Here is a 21,102-nt window from a genome sequence, read left to right on the forward strand (position 1 = left end):
TCGCATCTTTTGCGGCGCTCGATCTCGCGTTTGCGGATGTCGGGTGTTTTACGAGATTAGAAGCAAGTGAGACAAAGGAGGACTGTACGCGGAGACTGTGTGCGGTAGCCATTACAGTTCGTTGTCGAGGAAGAAGAAGAAGAAGAAGAAGAAGAAGAAGAAGAAGAAGAAGAAGAAGCTGCTCAGAGATTTCTGGGAAAAATTCATTGTATGATGTAGATATACCGTCGCAATTGCTTTTTGTCAATGTTATCCCTGTTTACCTGGTTTTCTGCTATATCCGGGCGTCCGGCTATGTTTTTTTAGAGAATACAACGCGGATTATCGGAAGTAGAAGCACTTGATTGCCATGCTGATTATATTCTAACATTTTCATGTGTTTGGTTGTGCTTGCTATACATAGCAGTGGCTTTCTATGATGGTTATGCTAAACATGCCGAGGACCAAATAAATAACTTGACCAAACAAAAGAGAAAGAAACAGACAATGTCGACAAAATGAAGTTGGACCACACCATACTTCATACTGTACAGAAGTCAAAGAGTCACAACTCATACGCCAATGTCACCATCCGTACATCCATACATCCATACATCCATAATCCATATCATCCACGATAAACCATCAACCAAACATATCCGCAATACCACCCAAATCAGGTCCATCGTTTATATCGACCTTGGTAGTTTGCTGTCCCTCCATATCATTCTTCATATACTTCTCCTGCAGCGCACTTCGTGTCTTGCGGCGTTCTACTCTGGAGTCCAGAATCTTGCCTTGCTCCGCGATGCTGACGCCTCGAAGACCTTCTAGGAGTTCCAAAATCAGTGCTCGCTGCTGCCGTGCCGAGTTAGAGCGGAGGAGTGCATTTTCCGCGTATGCCACACGCTGCGGGTCAATGCCTGGGAGACTGAGCATGACTGTGCGAGGGGTTGGGCTGCTGGAACCGTAGAGAACCCAGATAGACGCAATAAGCGATGCAAGGTCTTTTTGCATATCAACGAAATAGGGCTCGTGTACCGATGTGATACACGCCTTGAGGACCTCTGAGCAGATGAATTCACGAATCGTGGCGGTGGTAGGGGTGTTGTTTGGAGGCGCAAAGTCCTGCAAGAGGGATCGAATGACGCGGGTAATGATGCTGCAGCATCGGGTATCACGCATGCGAAGAGCATGGGTACAAAACAACATGACCGGTTCAAAGATTTCCGGCGAAGAGAGAACAAAGTGTCGAATGGAATCAGTAATCGATGGCGGCGGTGTGGGTGCGCTTGGGTCCGTCGAATCCGTTTGATCAGGGTCTGCCAGTCGACATTAGCCAAAGCCATAAACCATGACAGTCAAAGCCGGTGAGGGCAACTTACCACCTCGTTGCGGATCTAAAAGACTTGCAACCATAATGACCGCCGAGTAAGTCAGTTGCCGGAGAATACTCTCAGACTTCATCTCGTCGGTCAAATCGCTTTCCGCCATTCCCGCTTTCTGCTGCTCAATGATCTCCCACTCCGCAGTGACCTTGCGATCGATATGGGTAAACAGGGCTGAGAGCATCGGCGGAAGGAACTGGCTCCGGAAGCGGACAGGGCAATCGTCGATCAAGCAACGAGAAACATTGAGCAACACGGAGAATTGATGCGATGACAGATGTACTGAATCATTAAACAGAGCTTCCGATAAGGGTCTGGGAAGTTCGGCAAACCCATAGAAATGCTCGCGCATCCTACTCATGCTGAACAAGATCGAGTAGCAAGCCTCGCGTACTGCTCGGACCTTTCCTCGGACAGAAGATGCAAATCCTTCCAAAGTTCCTCGGGATGCAGTAATCTTAGCGTAGAATTCGTCTCTGCTACCAGTCGAGATTCCTGCCTGCCAGAATCTATCGGTTAAGATGTGCTCAACGACCGCTTTCATTTCATCAGGAAGACCTCCCCAATTTGTAGGGTTATGGAAGGCATGCGCATTGCTGTATAGAATTAGCATCGTCTTTGCTGTCAGGACCAAGGAGCTATTACCTAACGAGCTGCAACAGGGACGGTAAGATAACGGGGATAGTATCATGCCAGGTTTTACATGCGAGTTCGTACGCGGGTTCGCCCTTCTTCACCTTCTCTGTAGAGATTGCTAGCATTATTTTGGTTCCTCGCAATGGCAATTGCTAGAATATGTTAGTGTTTAGTCAAGAACTTGCGGAGGCTAAACATACCTGGAATTTCCGGGTCATTCCCTCCTGGATCTGTTTTCCATCACTATCCACGGAAACCTCTGTCCAGTCCTCTAGCTTGTGCGCTTGCCTTGCCTGCATATAGGGTCCCACGTCTTGCAATCCGAGCATGCCGCAGAATCCTTCGAAAGATGAACTCAAGCGCTGCAATTCTTCGTCCTGCCAAGCCTGTCGTACTGGCTGCACGAAAGAGACCAGACGAGACTCGCGCACATACGGATCCATGTTACTTGCTCGTAGTCTAGATCAAGGTCAGTACAGGATGACGCTGGTCAGGAATAGAATCGCCATACGTTATAATAACAAGGACCGACGTGAGTTCCATTTGCAGTTTATCATCCATCTGGTTGGCCATGGTGATCTCTCTGATTTTCGGCTCGAGCACATCATAGAAAGTCTGTTCCCACAGTTTAGTAACATCCTCCTCGGATTGGGAATCAGTGATCTTACCGAGAAATAATCAGCGTAGCGTACTGCCAGACGACGTAACTCGTGACTTGACAAACCGTGAAGCTCCTTCACAGCCTCTGAGTAGGCCGGATAGTCCGGTTGGTCGGGAAGGCGTGTCATGAGGATATGTTCGAGGACTTTCAGCGCAAAGCTGGGGGTCTTGTCCAACGCCCGACACGAGATATCGACAGCCAACTTGATGATTCGTTCGTTCAGAATTGGGTCCTAGTTGACAATGAGTATAAATGCACTTCACCTCTGCTAGAGAAGACTTGGCAAACCTCGAAGTTGCGCTGCAGTAGACTCATCGCCCACGCCTCTAGCGCGGTCTCCAACTCACTCCGCTTCTGCTCCTGCTTTTTTGTTAGTGACAGACTTCTCAGTAAAACGCAGAAACATACATCTTGCTGAGGTGTTTTCCCGTGAGCAGAGATCCATTTGTTGTATCCCTTCAGCGTCGCGTCCACGACAGCAAACTGAGTATCAGCACGCATGAGAGGTATCGAAGACTTGGAAAATGTTGTCACTGGTTCAACTCTGTTAGGACGACACTACAGCAAGTAAAGAATGATACCCACCATTGAATGGAGCAACGCCCTCATAAAGACTGTTCAAGTTCACCTCAACCCCAGAAAGGATATGCGGAATGGCTTCTTGTGGTCTTTTTTGAACAATGGTTTCGATGATGTTCGAGCAATACCGTCGATAGTTGCCGACGAATGCATGTCTCTCAGGAACGGTATCAATGTCTTCGTAAAGGAAAGTGACTGTGGGGTTTCCGGAGTCCTCCGGTAGAGATTCCCAACGAACCAGTCGCTGGGTGCAGATACCTAACAATTGCGGAACGAGACCAGTGACAAACTCGGTGTTTCCGATTTTCTCAGACGCCAACAATTTAGACCATATATGAAGTACGGGTATCGAGATGGTCAGGCTTTGATGTTGGATGACGTTGATCATGAGATGGAAGAAGTACGGAAGGTTCAGACCATGTACCGTTTCTAGTGAGAAGCCCTTCTCCTCAAGAAAACCAGCAACGTAGGACAGCATCTACCGGACATCAGTTAGCACAATGAGAACGTCACCGTTGGCTGTAGGTCGTACCTCTGATAACTTCTTCGAGATAGTGTATCTCGGGTCATCTATATCGTCGGGCCCAACGATAGACCACTCGTAAAGTTTCTGCAGGAGATCCAAGTATTCCGTCTCGTACATCAAATGCACCAGGGGTTGGAACTCGTCAATATCGAAATTGGCTCGGCTGTACAACGAATGGAGCGCTTCCACGCCAGCCTAGGTAGCTTAGTAAAGGATTCAGAATTTAAGACTGAGAATGTCCTTACCAATAACACCTGCTCATCATGGCAAGTGAAGGCCCGAACGATGTGTGGAACGCAGTTTGTGGAAATGATGGCCTTGGGAATGGTCCAAGCGAGACATGCCTTGAGAGTCGCAAGGGCTTTGATTGCAGCGTCCTTTGCCTGCTTAGACGTCTGCACGTTCTCGATGCATTCTCCCAAAAATTCACACATCCTCGCCATCCAACCTTCCGTGCCGCACCGGATTTCGAGTTGCTTATCTCGCTTCGGGTAAACCTCCTCGAACACGGACAGAGGCGTATAGATCTCGATGAGCGCTCGGTTGAGGTCAGTTCCCCGTAGCGACGACACGGTGTCTTCGCGGTAGAAGATGTCCTCTGATAGAGTTTCCAGAACGGACAGGACAAACTCCTTGTGAACCAAGCTGGCGCTCCAGAACTGCACGAGCGTCTGGTCCATGTCGAGCCAATCCAGGCCCCAGCTCCGCTTTGCGACTTCAGTCCATAATTGCGGGATCTTGTTGCGGATGTACGGGGGATCTTCCTGCCGTATAGACTGTGCCAATGGGATAACCAACTCTCTGAGCTCGACCAACTGGTTCGAAGTAATAGAGGTATGGCGCAAGACATGGTCCAGAAGCGTCAGACCAAAGTAGCGAACCAGGGGAGCATTCTCTGTCCGAGAAGCCAGCAGAAACCCATTATGAGCGGCAGCTTTGCTCTGCTTCTGCGATTCGACATAAGTCAACGCCTCTCTGCGCAGCTCATTCGTGGACGAAGGACTGTGAATGAGCTCCAACGCACGGACGAGGTCGGCCATTCCGCCCTCGGACAGTTCTGCGGCCGCCATTGTTGTTGTCGCTGTCTGTTTGCGTTATCTTGTGCGCCAAGCCTGGCCGGTATATCTCCTTGTCGGATGGCGCTTTGTGGTGGGCTTGTTTGTTTGTACCGCCGTAGATCTTTATACCTTTGATGCGCTTGTTAAATTCTTCGTGAATTTTCCTCAAGATGTTCAATGATGCAATCGCAACACCAATACTTCCATACTCTGGTCGTATCTGGAGTTTGGATATATCCAAACAGAAATTCGGAGTTCCTTTAACGGGCGACCAAAATGGCAACAGCCATAAAAAGCGGCTCCCGCGTCAGACCTCCGGAGATGCGTATCTGATCTGGTTTCTGTAGCCGGGAAAGCAAACAGAACCGGAAACAGTTATGTTTCTTTCTGTTTATATAAATTCAGGGTTTCAGTGCCTGTTCTTCTGCAGTCGCGGGAAGGAAGACAGTATGAGGAAGAGTAGGAAGAGGAAAAACGGACGAACTCTGAGGCAAGTCGACGGAGTTTCCACGCGCTCCGCTCCAATCACCACACACCGACCGTCTGGACCTCACCGCTCACTGATCATGGGATCTGTAGCGATAAATAAAAATGTACTAGTGAGAAGTCCTGTTGGAGAGGAAGGGAAGATGAGATGCTTTGGAGAGCTCTGGAGTGCAGCTGGTTGAAGAGATAGTGGTAGTCAACTACAGTTGTTCCTTCCTTGTTTGGATATATATCACGGGAGTACGGAGTGTATACTCTACCATAGCGGACAAACTATGCGCATTGAATACAGGATTAAACAAATGTATTGCTGTAGAATGTTGAATTAACTTGAGAATAATAAAAATAAGACTATCACACATGCTACAAGACACTAATTCCAAAGTGCCAATAATCATTGAACATCCAAAAAAGAACCAGAAAAGGCATTCACATAACAGTGCATCCTCCCTTCTGACATTGTTCCAGGTAGCTGATATCATCCCCTGGGGCATTAGACACCTCGCCCAGTTTGCGCTTAACACCTTCAATCTTGATGTTCTGTTTACCCCCTTCATGCCACCACCGCAGACGCTGGACTTTCACCGAATTGAACTCCTCAGCATCAATCTCCCATTTACCGCTACTAACAGAGACCTCTGACTGATCTTCCGGAAAGTGAAACTCGGGAAGGTAGATCTCCGTCGGCGTTTCCTGACCAGCCATCTCCTTGGCCTGCAGCGACATGGTGAAGGTGCACTTTTGCAAGTCGAACAGATGGCTCACAACCTGGCTATTTGTCTTGATTGGACTAGGACGGATGTACGCCTCTGCTGCTCGGTGGCCGGACCCTGCGCCAGTGGGCTGTGAGCGTTCCGACGAGATCGACGGCGGCGAAAGTGCCTGCTTCAGATCTCCTGGTCCAACGTGCTGACCGCCGGTATTGCTTTGACTTTCCGAATAACCGGGAGATTGGAGGTTAAATGGGGCTGAAGATCCACTTGGCAGCTCCAGGTCATCGTTCGAAAATATAGACAGGTCCTCTCCATTCCAGTGATCTCCCCATTCGTGATCGTTCTAAATCAGTTAGCGATTGCCAAATTGCTTTGATCATTGGGATGAACGTAGACTTACTCTTGTGGAATACAACCACAGCGTAAATCCATTGGAGGTACTGCCTTCCAATGCAAAGTGATTTGCATCCATGGCCCTGATTTGGCTACTGTAGTCGCCGGTTTTGTACGCATACTTGTCATCCATGTCGTAAGGGATCCCAATTTCCGTGAATATCATCGGGTGATTACCCATATACCGAAGACTTTCGTCTCTCAAGAACTTCAGTTGATCACGCAAACAGTTTCTAATAGCTGTCTCTCCAATTTTGACAGCAAAGGCTGGGCCCCAATACTTGCCACGGAGCACACCAATCACGTCAACATTGTAGAGGCGATTCCTACCACGATTTAGCAATGCAATGAGTGGCTACAGTGAGAGACCTACCAATGTTTCGTCAGGAGAGTGAGACCATCGTAATAGTGCACTGCGTGCACCATATTAGGGTCGTCATCAATCGTTCCTTTCAAGTCAGGGGGCACTTCCATGACAGGTGGCTGACAGAACATAATAGCCTCCGGCCAGACACTCCGGATGGCGTCCCTATATGCCCGATAGTGCTCCAAAAAGTGCGTGTTGGTAAACTTTTCGTAATCCAGAGGCTCTCCGGTATTCGGGTCTTTCGCGAAATAGTCTTTCTGGAGTAGTTGATCGGTCGACGGGTCCCAAACGCCATGCTGAGCCCAGATACATTCTCCCAACTTCCAACCAGGGTCTCTCTTCCAACCGTATCTACTGTCATCATAGTCTGCTGGTAGCCAGGCCGATTCGCCCTCGGGATCAACAAGCTCCCGACCAGTTTGGTAAGGCCCGAAGCTGCCGAATCCCCATGTAGTGATTTCGCAAGGCCGTCCAGCTCCTGTCAACATGGCTTGCCAAGCAGTTGGGGATGTACCCAGCTGGAGCTGCTGTTCAGGCGGGATCACGGAGATATCCTGAACACCAATCAATCCCCTATGAGGCTCATTTATGCTTTCCCATCCAATGACAACCTCATTCTCAAGATCGCCAGCTTCATGGATCCTCTCAGCTAGGTATTTGCATGCGGCGATGAAGTGGCTTTGAAGGTAGTCCTGAATGTTCATGCCATCTATGATGGCCTTGGGGGCAAATTGGCGTCCGGCCCAGAATAGGGTAAACATTGCTTGACAGAAGAGCCGGGTATAGTTGGTACTCCATATCATCTTGGGAAACAGGGCTGGATTGTCATATGTGTTTTGAACGAGAGCGGCTTCAGTCTTCTTGAAAGCTTTCGGGTTGAATCCTGCGGCGTATAGTGTCCATCCTGGCGCTCCCGATCCTCCCGATAAGCGTGACCACTTGATGTTTCTTAGCTTCCACCTCGCTTGGGACAGAGTGTCAACAGGGAACATACCACATCCTGATGGGGGTCCATATAAATGTAGAAGCCATATTTCTTAGAAACACGAAGCACTTCTATTGTAAATTCAACCCATTCCTGGTCGTAAATGCCTGGGCCAGCGTGCTCGATAGCCTCCCAAGTGAAGACGTATCTTATGGTATTGTAACCCCATTTTCGAAGCTTCGCAAAGTGCATGTGTGCATCTTCGAGAGGAAAGGGTCGGTTGACGAATGATACATCATCAGCGTCAAAGAAATGATCGGAAATATACGTAGGGACGTCCGGTTTCGCAGGATACTTCGCTTCGCCGGCAACGTTGATTCCCCTTATAGTGATCTCCCGATTCTGCAGATCCTTGAACGTTTTGCCATCGATCCGAAGGCGCGGAGATGCCATTATTAAACGAGATTGTGTCCTATACTTCTGTGGAAAGAGATAAGAATCCGATATCTGTATCCAAGGTCTTCCGGAGCCGGATTGAGGAGTTGACGGAAGCACGCAAAAACGACAGCGATTTCAGGATGATTCAAGACTATGCGTCGAATAACGTGCTCAGAATCGCGCTAGAGAGCTATTATCCTCTGTGTAACAGAGAGAAATCAGCAATCTGTTCGATGGCAATGAATTCAATTGCCCGTGATCTGCATCTATACATAGCACGAGAAGTATAGCGGACCGACCTTGCCACGTTCTCCAATAGCGTCTGGTGAGAGGAATACTATCGTCCAAGCCCCCAAAATAGTTCGTCTGAAGCATGAGAAGAAACACAGAAGAAAGAAAAAAAGAACGAGAAAAGTTGTCGGCAGTAGTGCAGATGAGGAGCTCCAGCTGTCTGGGTTCCCAACGGGTGCGGTCAGGCGGAGATACGAATACGAAGGCGCTTATCTCGATAAAGGCCAGCTCTGACGTTATGGGCTCCCCACAGACGCTAAACTAAACAGAGTAACCGCGAAGCTCCATCTTGGTCTGTCCCGCACCACCACCGAGTCGCGAGCATTCGTTCCATTCAATTCGCTATTGGCGAAGGAATTGTTTCAGGACGATGAGCAAGTCAGCGCTCAAGGCTGTCCGGACAGCTCTGGACTCCAAGGACTTTGAGGACGCAGCTCAAAAAGCCAAGGACATAGTGAAGCAAGAGCCTCAGAATTATCATGCGTATGTGACATTGGGATCCAGGTGCTCCGTGCGTTCGTTCTTTTTGTCAATGTTGCTCATTCGTCTCCAGAAATCTCTTTCTAGGTCTCGCGTACGACAAGTTAAATAAGAACGATAATGCCGAATCCGCATACTTCGCCGCAACCCACGCAAAACTGGGCGACCGGGCAGCATGGCAAGGATTGATCAACCTATACGAAAAGCAAGGAAGCCATAAGCTTGAGTCCTATCGCTATGCAGCTGTCAACCTTGCTCTCATATTCGCAGATGAGTATGTTGTGAAGTCTCGTCGAAGGTCGAATTGTGACTGATTTTGTTCCAGAGACGACAAGCATCGTTGTCAAGATGTGGTGGACAAATATACGAAGTTCGCCAAGAGGCAGGGCAGCCGATCCCAACAGAAGCAAGCGCTTGAAGTGCATTTACCATCTAGCCCGCTATACAACTACCTCGAAGGCCGGATACCGCATCCCTCCCTCACCTATCAGCGTTTAATCGATATTACCGAGGCGGAGGAAAAGGAGTTCATAAACAGAGAGATCGGTGAGCGGAGGACTCGGTTAGGGGCCAGAATTGACCAAGTGACTCTGGAGGTGAAAAGGGAAGCTTTTAAGCGGAGCGAGTTGGAGCAGCTTTATCGCGGGATCGTGGACTGGTCTCACGATGATCAGGTCCGTCGCCAGTATGAAGAAAAGCTTATACAAAGAGCATATGATACTCTTGCTGTTCTTCCGTCCGCAGATAAAAGCACAAAGCGAGACGAATTGTTGCGAGCCGCTCATGACATGGTTATCATCAAACACCCATTTGAGCTTGCATGGAAGATTGTGCTCGAGTGGCAAGATGTTGAGGAATTCTCGCAGTGGGATCTTAATTTCTTGAAGGAATTTATCGAATTCTTCCCGGAAGATGGTCTTGCAAAGGTTCTGAAAGGCTTTTTAGCCAGCGACATTTCTTCATTCCCCAAGGAACAGAAATCGCCCAAGGAATCACCATCAAGCGAACAGGAGCCTGAGCTTGAAAACAACGGGGATTACCAGGAAATGGCAGTGCAGGATCGTTTGATTCTCATGGTTGAGGGTTTGGATTCCGCCCGCTCCTCGATTGTGGCACATCGAATTATGGCTGAGCTCTACCTGTCCCTTGAAGAATATGAAAGTGTGGCTGATGTCGCCCGTAAAGGACTTTTGAACATTAAGGATTTGGTGAAAATGACTGGCGTGGATCTCCAACATACCACTGATGCTGTGAATATCATGCTTGCTAATTCATTGATTTACTACCAGCTTCCTCGGAATCATCCGGAGGCGAAGGCGATCTTTGAAGGCATTCTGGAGAGAAAGCCAAAGTCTACCAGTTGCCTTCTTGGCATTGGTTTGATCCTCAAGGTCGATGAAGATTACGGTGAAGCCATCGAATTTTTGGAGCGTGCTCTAGAACGCGACTCACCCAACATCAAGGTCCGGGCAGAGTTGTCATGGTGCAGGGCGCTCAACGGAGATCTCCATTCTGGCCTCGAGGGGCTCCAAGGGGTTCTTTCGGAAATTCAAGACTCGCGCATGGAAAACCGGGACTTCAAGTCTGAGATCCTGTACCGGATAGGTTATTGCCTGTGGGAGTTGAACCCGTCATCTGCTGCACGAAAGGATCGCCATGGCGCATATGCTAGTTTCCTTGCCTCGATACAAGCCAACATGAATTTTGCCCCGGCATATACCAGTCTGGGAATTTACTACGCCGATTATAAGAGAGACAGGGTTCGTGCACGCAGGTGTTTCCACAAAGCCTTCGAGCTGTCTGCATCTGAGGTCGAAGCCGCTGAGAGACTGGCTCGAACGTTCGCGGATCAAAAAGAGTGGGATCTTGTTGAGGCCGTAGCTCAACGAGTCGTGGATTCTGGTAAAGCCAAGCCTGCCCCTGGTTCCAAGCGAAGGGGTTATAGCTGGCCATACGCCGCGCTTGGTACAGTTCAAGTGAACAAGCAGCAGTACTCCAAGAGTGTTGTCTCCTTCCAGGCAGCTCTTAGAATCTCCCCAGGCGATTACCACTCATGGGTCGGACTGGGAGAAAGTTACCACCACTCTGGCCGATTCATTGCCGCTACGAAGGCTTTCGACCATGCTCAGCAATTGGAGGGGAACCTCTCGAACGACGAAAAGGAGAACATTTGGTTTGCGCGGTACATGCTCGCCAACGTGAAGCGTGAACTTGGGGAATATGATGATGCCGTTTCGAGATACGAGGACGTCCTAAGCATCCGACGGAATGAGCTTGGCGTTACGATTTCACTACTCCAGACCCTCACCGAGAACTCATGGAAATGTATCGAATCTGGGCTCTTCAACGATGGTGCTGAGCTGGCAAGCAAAGCTATCAGAGTGGCTACGTCACTGGTTCACGAACGAGCTGATATCTTCAACCTGTGGAAGGCTGTCGGAGATGCTTGCGCAAACTTCTCTTATATCAAGTTGAAGGCAGATAAATTGCCAATCAACGAGGTCCGGCAACTGCTCAACACCGAGCTCGATCCAGCTGCATTTGATATTCTCGCTGATGTCGACGAGATGGGACAAAATTACATTTCACTTCCGGAAGCGGATGAAACTGGACCATTTCCTAAGTCTGACATTTGCGTGTATGCCTCCATTCTGGCATATAAACGCGCTATACATGTCTCGATTCAAGACGTCCATGCTCAAGCAGTCGCCTGGTACAACCTTGGTTGGGCCGAATACCGGTCGTATAGATCCGTGCAGAATCGTTCAGCCAAGAAGAGCAAGAAGCAGCCCCGCAAATTCCTCAGGGCGGCGATTCGATGCTTCAAAAGAGCAATTGAACTTGAGGCCGGAAACTCTGAGTTCTGGAATTCCTTGGGTGTGGTTACAACGAACCTGAGCCCGAAGGTCGCGCAGCATGCCTTCGTGCGGAGTCTCCATCTACACGACCGGAGTGCCCAAGTGTGGGCTAACCTGGGAACTCTCTATCTCATTCATAATGACATCCAGCTTGCCAATGAAGCGTTTACACGCGCGCAGTCTACAGACCCAGACTATGCACAGGCTTGGATCGGCCAAGGACTCCTCGCCCTTCTCTTTGGAGCGCCCGGGGAGGCAAGAGGTCTTTTTGAGCATGCCTTTGATATTTCGACTTCATCGCTAGCCTTGTCTAAGCAGCAGTATACCTCGACTCTATTTGACCATCTTCTGTCTGATTCAGCCGCTTCGAATGAGCTTTCGAACCTCATCCAGCCATTCTTCGCCCTCCACCAGCTTCGTTGCCAGGATCCGTCGGATATGATGTTTATTCACCTATCATCCCTCCTGGCAGAGAGAATCGGCGAATTCTCCGACGCGAGCGCTAGCCTACAGGGTGTATGCGCAGCTATGGAAGAGGAATACGAAATCTCCGAGTCAGCTGCATCGCTTTCCAGATTCGCACAGGCGAACGCAGATGTTGCACGTATCCTTCTTGCGCGCCACGAATTTGAGGAAGCCGCAGAGAAAGCGGAGACTGCGCTCATGCTCTCTGGCGAAGAGGATGCTGAGAAGTTTGATCCCGAAATGAACGGAAGACTACGCTTGTCGGCTCATCTAACCGCCGGTCTGGCACATTACTACTTGAAGTCTATGGACCGTGCCATTGACATGTTCCGTGATGCACTTCAAGAGGCGGAGAATGCGCCGGAAGTGGTCTGCCTCCTTGCACAAGTGCTCTGGGCCAAGGGCGGAGAAGAAGAACGCGCTGTGGCTCGCCAGCAACTGTTCGATTGCGTCGAGAACAATCCAGACCATGTTGGGGCAGTTACCTTGTTGGGAGCTATTGCATTGTTAGACTCTGACAAAGACGCCATTGAGGCCGTCGAATCTGACCTCCAGGGCATGATCACCAGGGATGATATCGATATTCATGGTCGGGCCAAACTAATCAAGCTCTTGACTGCAGTTTCTACCCTGGGTCTTACCGACTCCAACATACCAGAGGAAACCCGGCGTATGGGTGAGGCTACAGCGGCTGTTATGAGGGCACCCGATCAGCCACAAGGTTGGATGGAGCTGTCCGCAGCCTCTAATGAGCTTCACCCCGCCGAAATGGCTGTCAAGAGAGCATTGCGCAGTGTCCCGCCACGCAGCAACCTTGACGCTAATGACCTATCCGAGGCGTTTGCACAGACCGGGAAGGCTGGTGATGCGCTGCGGGCGATCATGTATGCGCCATGGAAAAGAGATGGCTGGGAAGAACTGAATCATGTCGTGTCTGGATCAGCGTGATTGTATGCATTTTGACAGAGACGCATTGCATTATGTAGAGAGAGGGTAGCATTGTATAATGAAAAGAATAGTCCATACCTTTTCCTTTCATCTTCTGGGACACACATCGCTCATCCTTCCATTGCATCTCCACCTCTGCTTCCGCTCGTCTGTCTCTCCTCCCGTGCCATCTCGTCAATTCTCGCCAACAACCTTGCCTTCCGACCCTCCTTCCACGCCCGGTCCATAGACTCAATCTTCCCTCCCAATACAGTAGCGCAATCAGGAGTCAACAGCACCATACCCCGAGCAACCGTAGCATTCCGCAATATCATCTTAGCACCAATCGGCAACTTCCCAATCGAAACATCACCGATACGCCTCAACTCAATCCCTACAGTCCTAGTCCCTGCCGCATCCTGCAGGATCAACCGATGAGGCCCATTGCTGCCACCGCCAGCATTATTATTGTTGTTGTTGCCATTGTCGTTACTAGCCCAATCTTCACTATCCTCCCCCACATTCACCGTCCTAACAATCTCCCTCCCCCGAATCGCCTCCCCACGCTCCACCCGCTCAATCGCCTCAACCTGACTCCATAAACTCGACCCAATGTCCTCAATATCAAGCACTTGTACGGGTATCGGGCCAGACAGACGCCTCTCTTTCACTGTCGGATCGAAGATATCTACAGGGAGGACGGAAGAGTGGTTCGTGGTGGTGAGGGTATCGCGGAAGTCGGAGGAGAGGACCCGGAAGAGGGCTGTTTGGGTGAGGGCGGAGATGGGGACATTGCGCTGGAGGGAGGCGCTGGAGGAAGCGATGAAGGTATCTAGCCAGGAGGGGGAGACGGAGAGAGATTTTGTGCTCTGGAGTTGAGCTGCGATTTGGGTTTGGGGGGTGGACATGGGGGTGCAGTAGGTGGTGGTGGTGGCTGAATGTCCGGTTGATTGTAGGGAATTTTAGGCAGACGCCTTTGCTAGGCAAGGCAAATAAAAGAGCGAAGCAGGTAGGAATCTGTATACTTGTCGTGTAGATGTGTGAGGCTGAAAATGTTAAGGTTGTCCGGGGAAAAGATAAAGCACGGGACCACCGCTTATCGGCATTGGTTACAGATCGTCTTCAACATTCACCTCTCCCTATTCATACCATTAAGGACTAGCCACCATGTCAACAATATCCTCTCCTCGCCCGTCAATAGCTTCTTCGCGCGCCCACTCCCCCACACCCACATCCTCCCACCGTCCCTCCCTCGACACTCTAAACACCAACACCGGCGCCGCAGGTCTCAGCGCATCCTCTACGCCCTCAACAGCACGAGCAGTCTCCCCATCCCTCCACCCTCCACGACGCAACCGCGCCGCCCTCCGAGACTACTATAACCTCAAACCCGAAGCCGCAGCCGCAGCCGCAGGAAATGCAGACGCACGCCGTTCCCGCAGCGTCCCCCGCCACACGGACGCCGGCGACATCTCCAACACCAACCCCTCCGTGGTAGCAACGGGCACAGAACTCGATAACCCAGACTTCGACGCGCAGCGCTATGTCGAACAGTTACTAGCGACGTCGTCGCTGTCGACGGTGCTCAAGGCTGAGAATAGCCTTGTTGGTGATATTCGCACGCTGGACAGTGAGCGGAAAGCGTTGGTGTATGATAACTACTCAAAGTTGATTCGGGCAGTTGAGACGATTGGAAAGATGCGGAGGAGCATGGATGATCAGGGGGCGCCGTTGAAGATGACCAAGACGTTGGGGCCGGCGATTGGGTTTGTGGCGGAGACTGCTGGGAGCTTGATTCAGGAGGGGGAGGAGCAGCGGCGGAGGATGAAGGAGTCGAAGACCACGGAGCAGGCGAGTAGTAAGAAGGCTGAGAAAGAGACGGTGAAATGGGTATTGGGAACACCGAGTCGATTGGAGAAACTTTTGGCGGATGGGAAGAGAGAGGAGGCTGACAAAGACTGGGCTGAGGTCAAGGATCTACTTGACAAGTGGGAAGGCGTGAAAGGGGTTTCTGAAATCAAGGAGGCATGTTTGAAGGCCATGGAGACCGGAAAAGACAAGGATTCATAAACTGGGACTTTGAGTATTGGAATGCACAAACTGCCTCGCATGGCTTCAAAGCCTACACAAAGCTCACACGGGGACTGGTCCTTCAGCATCTTTCATGACCTAGACAGCGCTGCAACTCGCCACGGATAGTTTACCGGACTGTCCTTATAACAGGATCTCCTGGCCTTATGGCGAAAGGTCTTGTACCAACGCAGTTGAGGTCTACAGCGCCAATCCAAGTCCATGCTGCTGGACAGACTGGAGACACCGCGGCGCATGAACAGGATACACTAGACAAGAACATAATATAGCACATAATCATCAATCTGTACATGAATGTCATATCATCATGAAAACCCCATCAAACCTTCCCCGCCAGAACATCCTTACTAGAGTACAGGCTCGCTTTCAATCCATACGGGTTATCCCCCAAAATTCTCAGATACGTAAACGCATCAGCCTTGTAGTAAATACCCATCCGCTGCTCAATGTTCACCAATTCCAACTCCACCAATTTCCCAAGCACCCGCCGAACATCTTCAGTATCCTCGTAATCCTTCGTATAGATCATCATCCCTCGCGCCTCACGGTCACCTGCATCTGTCGCAACTTTTGCTCCATCCCCCAATTCCCCGTCCACTGTTGCCTCAACCACCGCCTTCCAGACAGCATCCACGCGGCCGACAGATGGAAATAGCATCCATTTCCCAGAAACGACACCATTCTCTCGCGCCAGCGCGAAAATGTCTTCTTCCAGCGCGCGTCGGTGAACATTCAACTTGCGGGTCAGCGGTGCCTTGCTTTTGGCACCAGAGCGGTCATGTTCTTCTTCCAGTTCGGTCTTCTTCTCCTTGAACTCGTGCAGTAGTTCCGTACCTTTGGCGACAAAGCTCGCCATGTCCTCTTCTTCCTCTTCATCAACGCCCTTCCTCCTGTTTGGCTCCGAGACAAAGATCCACGGTCCAACGGACTCTTCCTTTGTGGTGGACGGCGGTAGACGTGCAAGAAATTCTGGAACTGGCTCGTTTCGACCTCGCGCATTTCGCGGCAACCTGCGAGATCCTATGGGCGGCAAGCATTCTTCTTCTTCCAAGCCAGCGGTGGTTTTCGATGCTGGTGATGGTTGTGCCGGTACAAGCGCATCGTGCTGGATGGTGGTTAAGAGGTGTGGGTGAGTCTCAACCCAATATGGCTCTGGGTCATAGCTGTCTGCGAGGTCTTCATAATGCGTTATTTGAGTGTCATCGCCTGGTGGATGGAGTTAGTTGTTGTTGCTTAGGGGGACTATGTAAACGCGTACCATAGAAGCTGGATTCGTCGGAGAATAGGTCTGTATCTTGGATGGTGGTAGCCATGGGTATCCCATGCACAGGAATTTGTGGAATACAAAAATTTAGATGCTCAGGATCTGTGTATGTATGCAGTGAAAAATGTCTAGAATGTTGGTTGTTTATTCTTTGCCTCAAGACTGATAACCTGATCTTATCAACGTGGGGATTAAATGTGGACACTGATTGGCCAATTGATTGATTCTATGAGATGTTGACGTTTGAAGCGATGCTGAAAGAGGGGATTTTAGAAATATACATGTTCTTACATGATAAATTTGCTGATATATAAACTAGTGAAAGTGCTTTGAGAGCCGTCTGATATAGATTTACATTACAGTAGCTATCTACCAGCAATCACGTCCAGATCTGCTTGACAAAATCCGTCAAGTCCGCCTTGATCTGCTCCGGTCTCTCAAGAGCAGCAAAATGACCGCCCTAGTATAGGTGAGCAAGGTATCTGGTAAATAAGTAGTTATAGGACATCATACCTTTTGGTGTTCCCGCCAAAATACCAAGTTTCCTGAAGTTTCAACCCAAGAGCGTGGAACGGGAAGCACTTCATTGGGGAAGTACGAGAAACCGAATGGCTTGGAGATGTACCAACGAGGGTCGTTGCCAGCAGGAGTGCCCTTAGGAGGAAAGTTCTATCAGGTACAATCAGCCTCGAGCTGGTTACGTACGAACCATTATCAGAGAAGTACGAACCTCGCGATAAGGGTATATTGCGCGTGGGAATGTCTCTGTCAGCCAGTAGAGCGACGCGAATTCGAGAATGGTCGTGGATGAAAGAGGATCATCAACCCAGTCCAGGTACTTCTCTCCAACCCTAGACGTGTGATAAGAAAAAACCACCCATGATTTCGGATAATGACCTTATCAACTTACCACGCAAGCAAGGCGATAGGATTAGACGCTAGAACATGGCCAATGGTACTAGGTCTGGTGCCATGCTCATAAGCATAGGCAGTGCCCCTCGTCACAAAGTCTCCTGCCCTCTTCAACCCGCGTTGCTCGAACTCATTGAGAAACTCATCCGAAAAGCCATTAGGGCGTTGCATGAAGCAAGCGTTTACTGCTCCCAATTAGTATTGAATGTGGAGAAACTTATTCCCATGATAAAGTCTTACAGTGTACAGCTAACTCGATGTTAGCATGCATAATAGTTGAACGGAGTTATCGAACAAACCTTTGCAACTATCATGATCCACAGCGAGCACTCTCCCAATTCTGCTCCCAATGTCCCCTCCCTGAGCTACATAGCCGCCCCCAAATCCAAGGTCTTTCATCAATTGATCAACGACTCGAGCAATGTCTTCCGTGGTAAAGTTCTTGTCCACCGGAGGACCAGACGACAAGGTGTATCCGGGAAGGGAGGGAACAATGAGGTGATAAGGCAGATTAGCCGGCGTAAATTCCTCCCGGAATAACTTAAGAAGAGGCAGGAATTCTTGGAAGCTTCCTGTTGGATAAACTATGAGCAATTGTCTCTAAAACCAAACAGGGCAGTGTTACCTGGCCATCCATGAAGCAGAAGGATGGGCACAGCATCATCTTGTTCCGAGAACAGGGCCGCAAAATGGATACTCATTCCCTCAATGGTAGTAGTGAACTGCGGAAATTCATTGATACGGGCCTCGGTTGCTTTCCTGCTCCGGTTATTTAAGGTGACTAGTATATCTAGAATCAAAGCATTGATTACCAGTCAAAGTCCTTTGTCCACTGCTCCTTGAGGTCATTCAGCCAGTCCGATGTAATCCCATAACGACGGTCCTGCTGCGAGTTCTCGTAGGTACGAGGCGCTGTCCGCGCCAGTCTGACCAGCGTCTTTAGATCCTCCAGTTCGTTATCCGAGAAGGATATTTTGAACGGCGCTGGGGTGATTCTCGCCGTAGAGGGCAATCGACTAAATGATAAAGACATTGTTAACACAGAATTCGTATACTATTTTCAACTTAGAGAAAAAGGAAGTTGATAACGACATGGTGCCTCCAGCTCATCTCCTTTGCGGGGTGAATGGAGTCATCTGACCCGATAAGATTCGCCCCCCGAAAAGCTTCAATTCTCACCGCCCAAGGTTCTCAATTTTCCCCTTTTGCGAGCCATGGAAGCAGAGGAAATGAGGTCTATTCGGAGTATATCAAGAACAGTTTATACACTTCGATTATGGAATCCGCAATTCAACGCCCCCAGTCCGCCTCCACCATCTTCCTCGACCAACCCCCGAGTTGTCTTCAGTTCTGCCCCGCGGCGCCGGACTATGTCGTGATAGGCACGTATCTGCTCTCGGAGACGAGAGATAGCGAAGAGGAAGGGGCCGTCCAGCAGAAAAAGACTGGGAGTTTGCAGTTGTGGAAAATCAACCCTATTGCCAATACGCTGTAAGAGGAAAAAGAACGTTGATACCCTGTTTGCTCGTTAGCAGCGCGACTAACTGGTATGGATAGATCGTGCGTCGAACGATTGCCTCTACCCTACGCCGTTTTCGATCTACATTTTCATCCTAGAGACCCCACGTTGCTGGCCATTGCCGGGAGCTCCGGGTGTGTGGCTTTGTTCAAGGTGTCACTGGCTTCATCTACTAATGAAGCGATTATCCCGATATGGACACTTTCTGTTCACGAAGACCTGTCAATCCCCGCATTATTTTTAGCATGGACACCAGAACATTGGCTTACACAGGAGAAGGCTGATGGGTTTGCCGTGTCATTTTCAGACGGCCGGACAACCGTATTCGGGACCAGCGGCGATATCACGGAATCCGAGAAGGTAGCCGACTTGGGCACCTTCAGCGCGAGACAAATGATTGAAGTTTGGTTTGTTGCGCTGGCCACTTTCCACGACGGCGAGGAGCAGGAGACGGATAGTCCCACGCCGAAAATACCTTTCTTATTCACAGGCGATGACTTTGGCTCTCTACATACGCGTCGCTTTGACGTGGAGAATTCGAGCGATGGGGACGATGATGGACGGGGCATGCCCCCTGTGTTGTTAGACTACGATGACCGTGCTCGTCATCATAGCTCTGGCGTGACCGCTATTCTCCCTCTTCCGTTCCCCATGGTTGAAGATTCCCCTCTCCTTCTTACAGGAAGCTACGATGAGCACCTGAGAATCTACCATGCAACCAGGAGGGGAAATGTTCTTGCTGAACTGTCTCTGGGCGGTGGTGTATGGCGCCTACAACCACTTGGCGTGGAAAATATGACCTTCCTCTCAGAAACTGGGCCGCAAGAATGGCGATTCCTGGTCCTCGCCAGCTGTATGCATGGCGGGACGAGAGTGGTGAGGATTACAGGTGACGGTGAACATCAATGGAACATAGAGGTCCTGGCTGAGTTTACAGAACATGAAAGTATGAATTATGCGTCTGATGTATGGAAGGGTGGACAGGGTATCGGAGCGAAAAGGTCTGAATTGCTCTGCCTCTCTTCCAGTTTCTATGACCGGCGCGTGTGTTTATGGAGGGTGAACGTATAATCTGGCGATATATGTTTGGATATAAACGGCACCAAAATTATCGTGATAGATTGTCATGAGAAATGCTCGATTAGATCATAATGCAAGAAAGATAGAAATACAACCACGACCGAGATTGAATAGAATGATAACAACCGTATAGATTATAAATTAGACGATTGTCTCCAACTCCCGGGCATAGCCTATCGTGTTCTCAATCACAGTACTGCTGGCCACCAAGATGTCCTTCTCAGACCGGGCAGCCTGCTCCGGCTCGACAGGGAAGTGTATCCGACCATCACGAAGGATCCAACCACGCTGCTGGGCGAACTCAATAACGGCGCCTTCAGATTCGAGGAAGAGAAGGTTCTTGGCGTTGAAAATAGGCAGGGATGGGTAGGCTTTCTCGGAGCAGTCTGCGATCTCGCTGCGGATGGTTCCGACAAGGACCTGCAAAGAAATCCAAAGTCAGCATCTTTTTCCCATTCATAAGACACAAGTAGACACCCGCTATGCAGACGTACGTTCGAGAACAAGCCGAAATCCTCCGACGGCACTCTCTCCGACTTAGTCTCCCTCCACACCTTATCATAGCTCCCCTCCATCAAGTTCCTCTCCAACTCAACAGGATACTTGATATAAGGGTCATCCTCAACACTCTTTCCATTCAGACTAGCCTCCTCAACCAGTCCCTCCAACACGGTATGGAAGTTAGTGCTATTACCCGTACTCAGCAACAGCAGCAGATACAACCCTGTTATTTTGCTCCGCTGGCTGGTGCTAAAGTCCATGTTCCCTGCACTCTCTCCGGGCGTCGACGCATGTCTCTCCAGATCATAGAACGGCTGCAGCTGTTGGTAGTATCTCGTGAACGTATCTGCGTCGGTCTGTCTGATTGAGGCGATGGCGCCGAATTCGAGCACCTCGCGGGCCAGGGAGATCAGCTGGGGAGGTGTCAAAGGGGTCGGGATCAGTGCATTTTCCAGCAGGAGGGATCGCTTTGCGCGGCTGAGGAGGTTGTTGGCTGCGTCGAGTTGGTTGCGGTCCAGAGCGTTGCGGAGCTCTGGGACGATTGATCGGAGATCGGACATGGTGG

General features: G+C 50.0%; 9 protein-coding genes across 9 annotated transcripts; 3 read left to right on the plus strand and 6 right to left on the minus strand.

Annotated features, from left to right (window-relative positions):
• Positions 1 to 624: 624 nt before the first annotated feature.
• ACHE_40390A (karyopherin MSN5) lies at positions 625 to 4,839 on the minus strand (the record flags this gene model as incomplete). Its single annotated transcript, XM_043278583.1, has 11 exons — positions 625 to 1,301; positions 1,365 to 1,963; positions 2,013 to 2,155; positions 2,204 to 2,462; positions 2,515 to 2,618; positions 2,672 to 2,896; positions 2,953 to 3,024; positions 3,073 to 3,197; positions 3,250 to 3,721; positions 3,776 to 3,964; positions 4,015 to 4,839. 11 exons carry the CDS (start codon positions 4,837 to 4,839, stop codon positions 625 to 627), a joined length of 3,690 nt encoding a protein of 1,229 aa, XP_043136348.1.
• A 903-nt stretch (positions 4,840 to 5,742) lies between these two features.
• ACHE_40391A (sterylglucosidase 1) lies at positions 5,743 to 8,164 on the minus strand (the record flags this gene model as incomplete). Its single annotated transcript, XM_043278584.1, has 4 exons — positions 5,743 to 6,369; positions 6,427 to 6,745; positions 6,793 to 7,724; positions 7,781 to 8,164. 4 exons carry the CDS (start codon positions 8,162 to 8,164, stop codon positions 5,743 to 5,745), a joined length of 2,262 nt encoding a protein of 753 aa, XP_043136349.1.
• A 646-nt stretch (positions 8,165 to 8,810) lies between these two features.
• Positions 8,811 to 13,191, plus strand: SKI3 (SKI complex subunit tetratricopeptide repeat protein SKI3; the record flags this gene model as incomplete). Its single annotated transcript, XM_043278585.1, has 3 exons — positions 8,811 to 8,923; positions 8,994 to 9,194; positions 9,246 to 13,191. 3 exons carry the CDS (start codon positions 8,811 to 8,813, stop codon positions 13,189 to 13,191), a joined length of 4,260 nt encoding a protein of 1,419 aa, XP_043136350.1.
• A 110-nt stretch (positions 13,192 to 13,301) lies between these two features.
• Positions 13,302 to 14,078, minus strand: ACHE_40393A (OB fold domain-containing protein; the record flags this gene model as incomplete). The annotated part of the gene is made up of 1 exon (XM_043278587.1): positions 13,302 to 14,078. The coding sequence occupies one exon, from the start codon at positions 14,076 to 14,078 to the stop codon at positions 13,302 to 13,304; it is 777 nt and encodes a 258-aa protein (XP_043136351.1).
• A 259-nt stretch (positions 14,079 to 14,337) lies between these two features.
• On the plus strand, positions 14,338 to 15,240 carry ACHE_40394S (COG1/VPS51 family protein; the record flags this gene model as incomplete). The annotated part of the gene is made up of 1 exon (XM_043278588.1): positions 14,338 to 15,240. The coding sequence occupies one exon, from the start codon at positions 14,338 to 14,340 to the stop codon at positions 15,238 to 15,240; it is 903 nt and encodes a 300-aa protein (XP_043136352.1).
• A 340-nt stretch (positions 15,241 to 15,580) lies between these two features.
• On the minus strand, positions 15,581 to 16,574 carry ACHE_40395A (DUF1917 domain-containing protein; the record flags this gene model as incomplete). The annotated part of the gene is made up of 2 exons (XM_043278589.1): positions 15,581 to 16,467; positions 16,520 to 16,574. The coding sequence occupies 2 exons, from the start codon at positions 16,572 to 16,574 to the stop codon at positions 15,581 to 15,583; spliced, it is 942 nt and encodes a 313-aa protein (XP_043136353.1).
• Positions 16,575 to 16,904: 330 nt separating this feature from the next.
• On the minus strand, positions 16,905 to 18,470 carry ACHE_40396A (epoxide hydrolase family protein; the record flags this gene model as incomplete). Its single annotated transcript, XM_043278590.1, has 8 exons — positions 16,905 to 16,985; positions 17,039 to 17,194; positions 17,256 to 17,376; positions 17,436 to 17,622; positions 17,678 to 17,686; positions 17,737 to 18,009; positions 18,063 to 18,196; positions 18,250 to 18,470. The coding sequence occupies 8 exons, from the start codon at positions 18,468 to 18,470 to the stop codon at positions 16,905 to 16,907; spliced, it is 1,182 nt and encodes a 393-aa protein (XP_043136354.1).
• A 243-nt stretch (positions 18,471 to 18,713) lies between these two features.
• Positions 18,714 to 20,027, plus strand: ACHE_40397S (uncharacterized protein; the record flags this gene model as incomplete). Its single annotated transcript, XM_043278591.1, has 2 exons — positions 18,714 to 18,928; positions 18,995 to 20,027. The coding sequence occupies 2 exons, from the start codon at positions 18,714 to 18,716 to the stop codon at positions 20,025 to 20,027; spliced, it is 1,248 nt and encodes a 415-aa protein (XP_043136355.1).
• Positions 20,028 to 20,177: 150 nt separating this feature from the next.
• Positions 20,178 to 21,097, minus strand: rpnL (proteasome regulatory particle lid subunit rpnL; the record flags this gene model as incomplete). Its single annotated transcript, XM_043278592.1, has 2 exons — positions 20,178 to 20,456; positions 20,531 to 21,097. 2 exons carry the CDS (start codon positions 21,095 to 21,097, stop codon positions 20,178 to 20,180), a joined length of 846 nt encoding a protein of 281 aa, XP_043136356.1.
• Between the last annotated feature and the right edge of the window lie 5 nt (positions 21,098 to 21,102).

Source organism: Aspergillus chevalieri, chromosome 4 (genome assembly GCF_016861735.1).
Source record: "Aspergillus chevalieri M1 DNA, chromosome 4, nearly complete sequence".
Taxonomy (NCBI): Eukaryota; Fungi; Ascomycota; class Eurotiomycetes; order Eurotiales; family Aspergillaceae; genus Aspergillus; species Aspergillus chevalieri.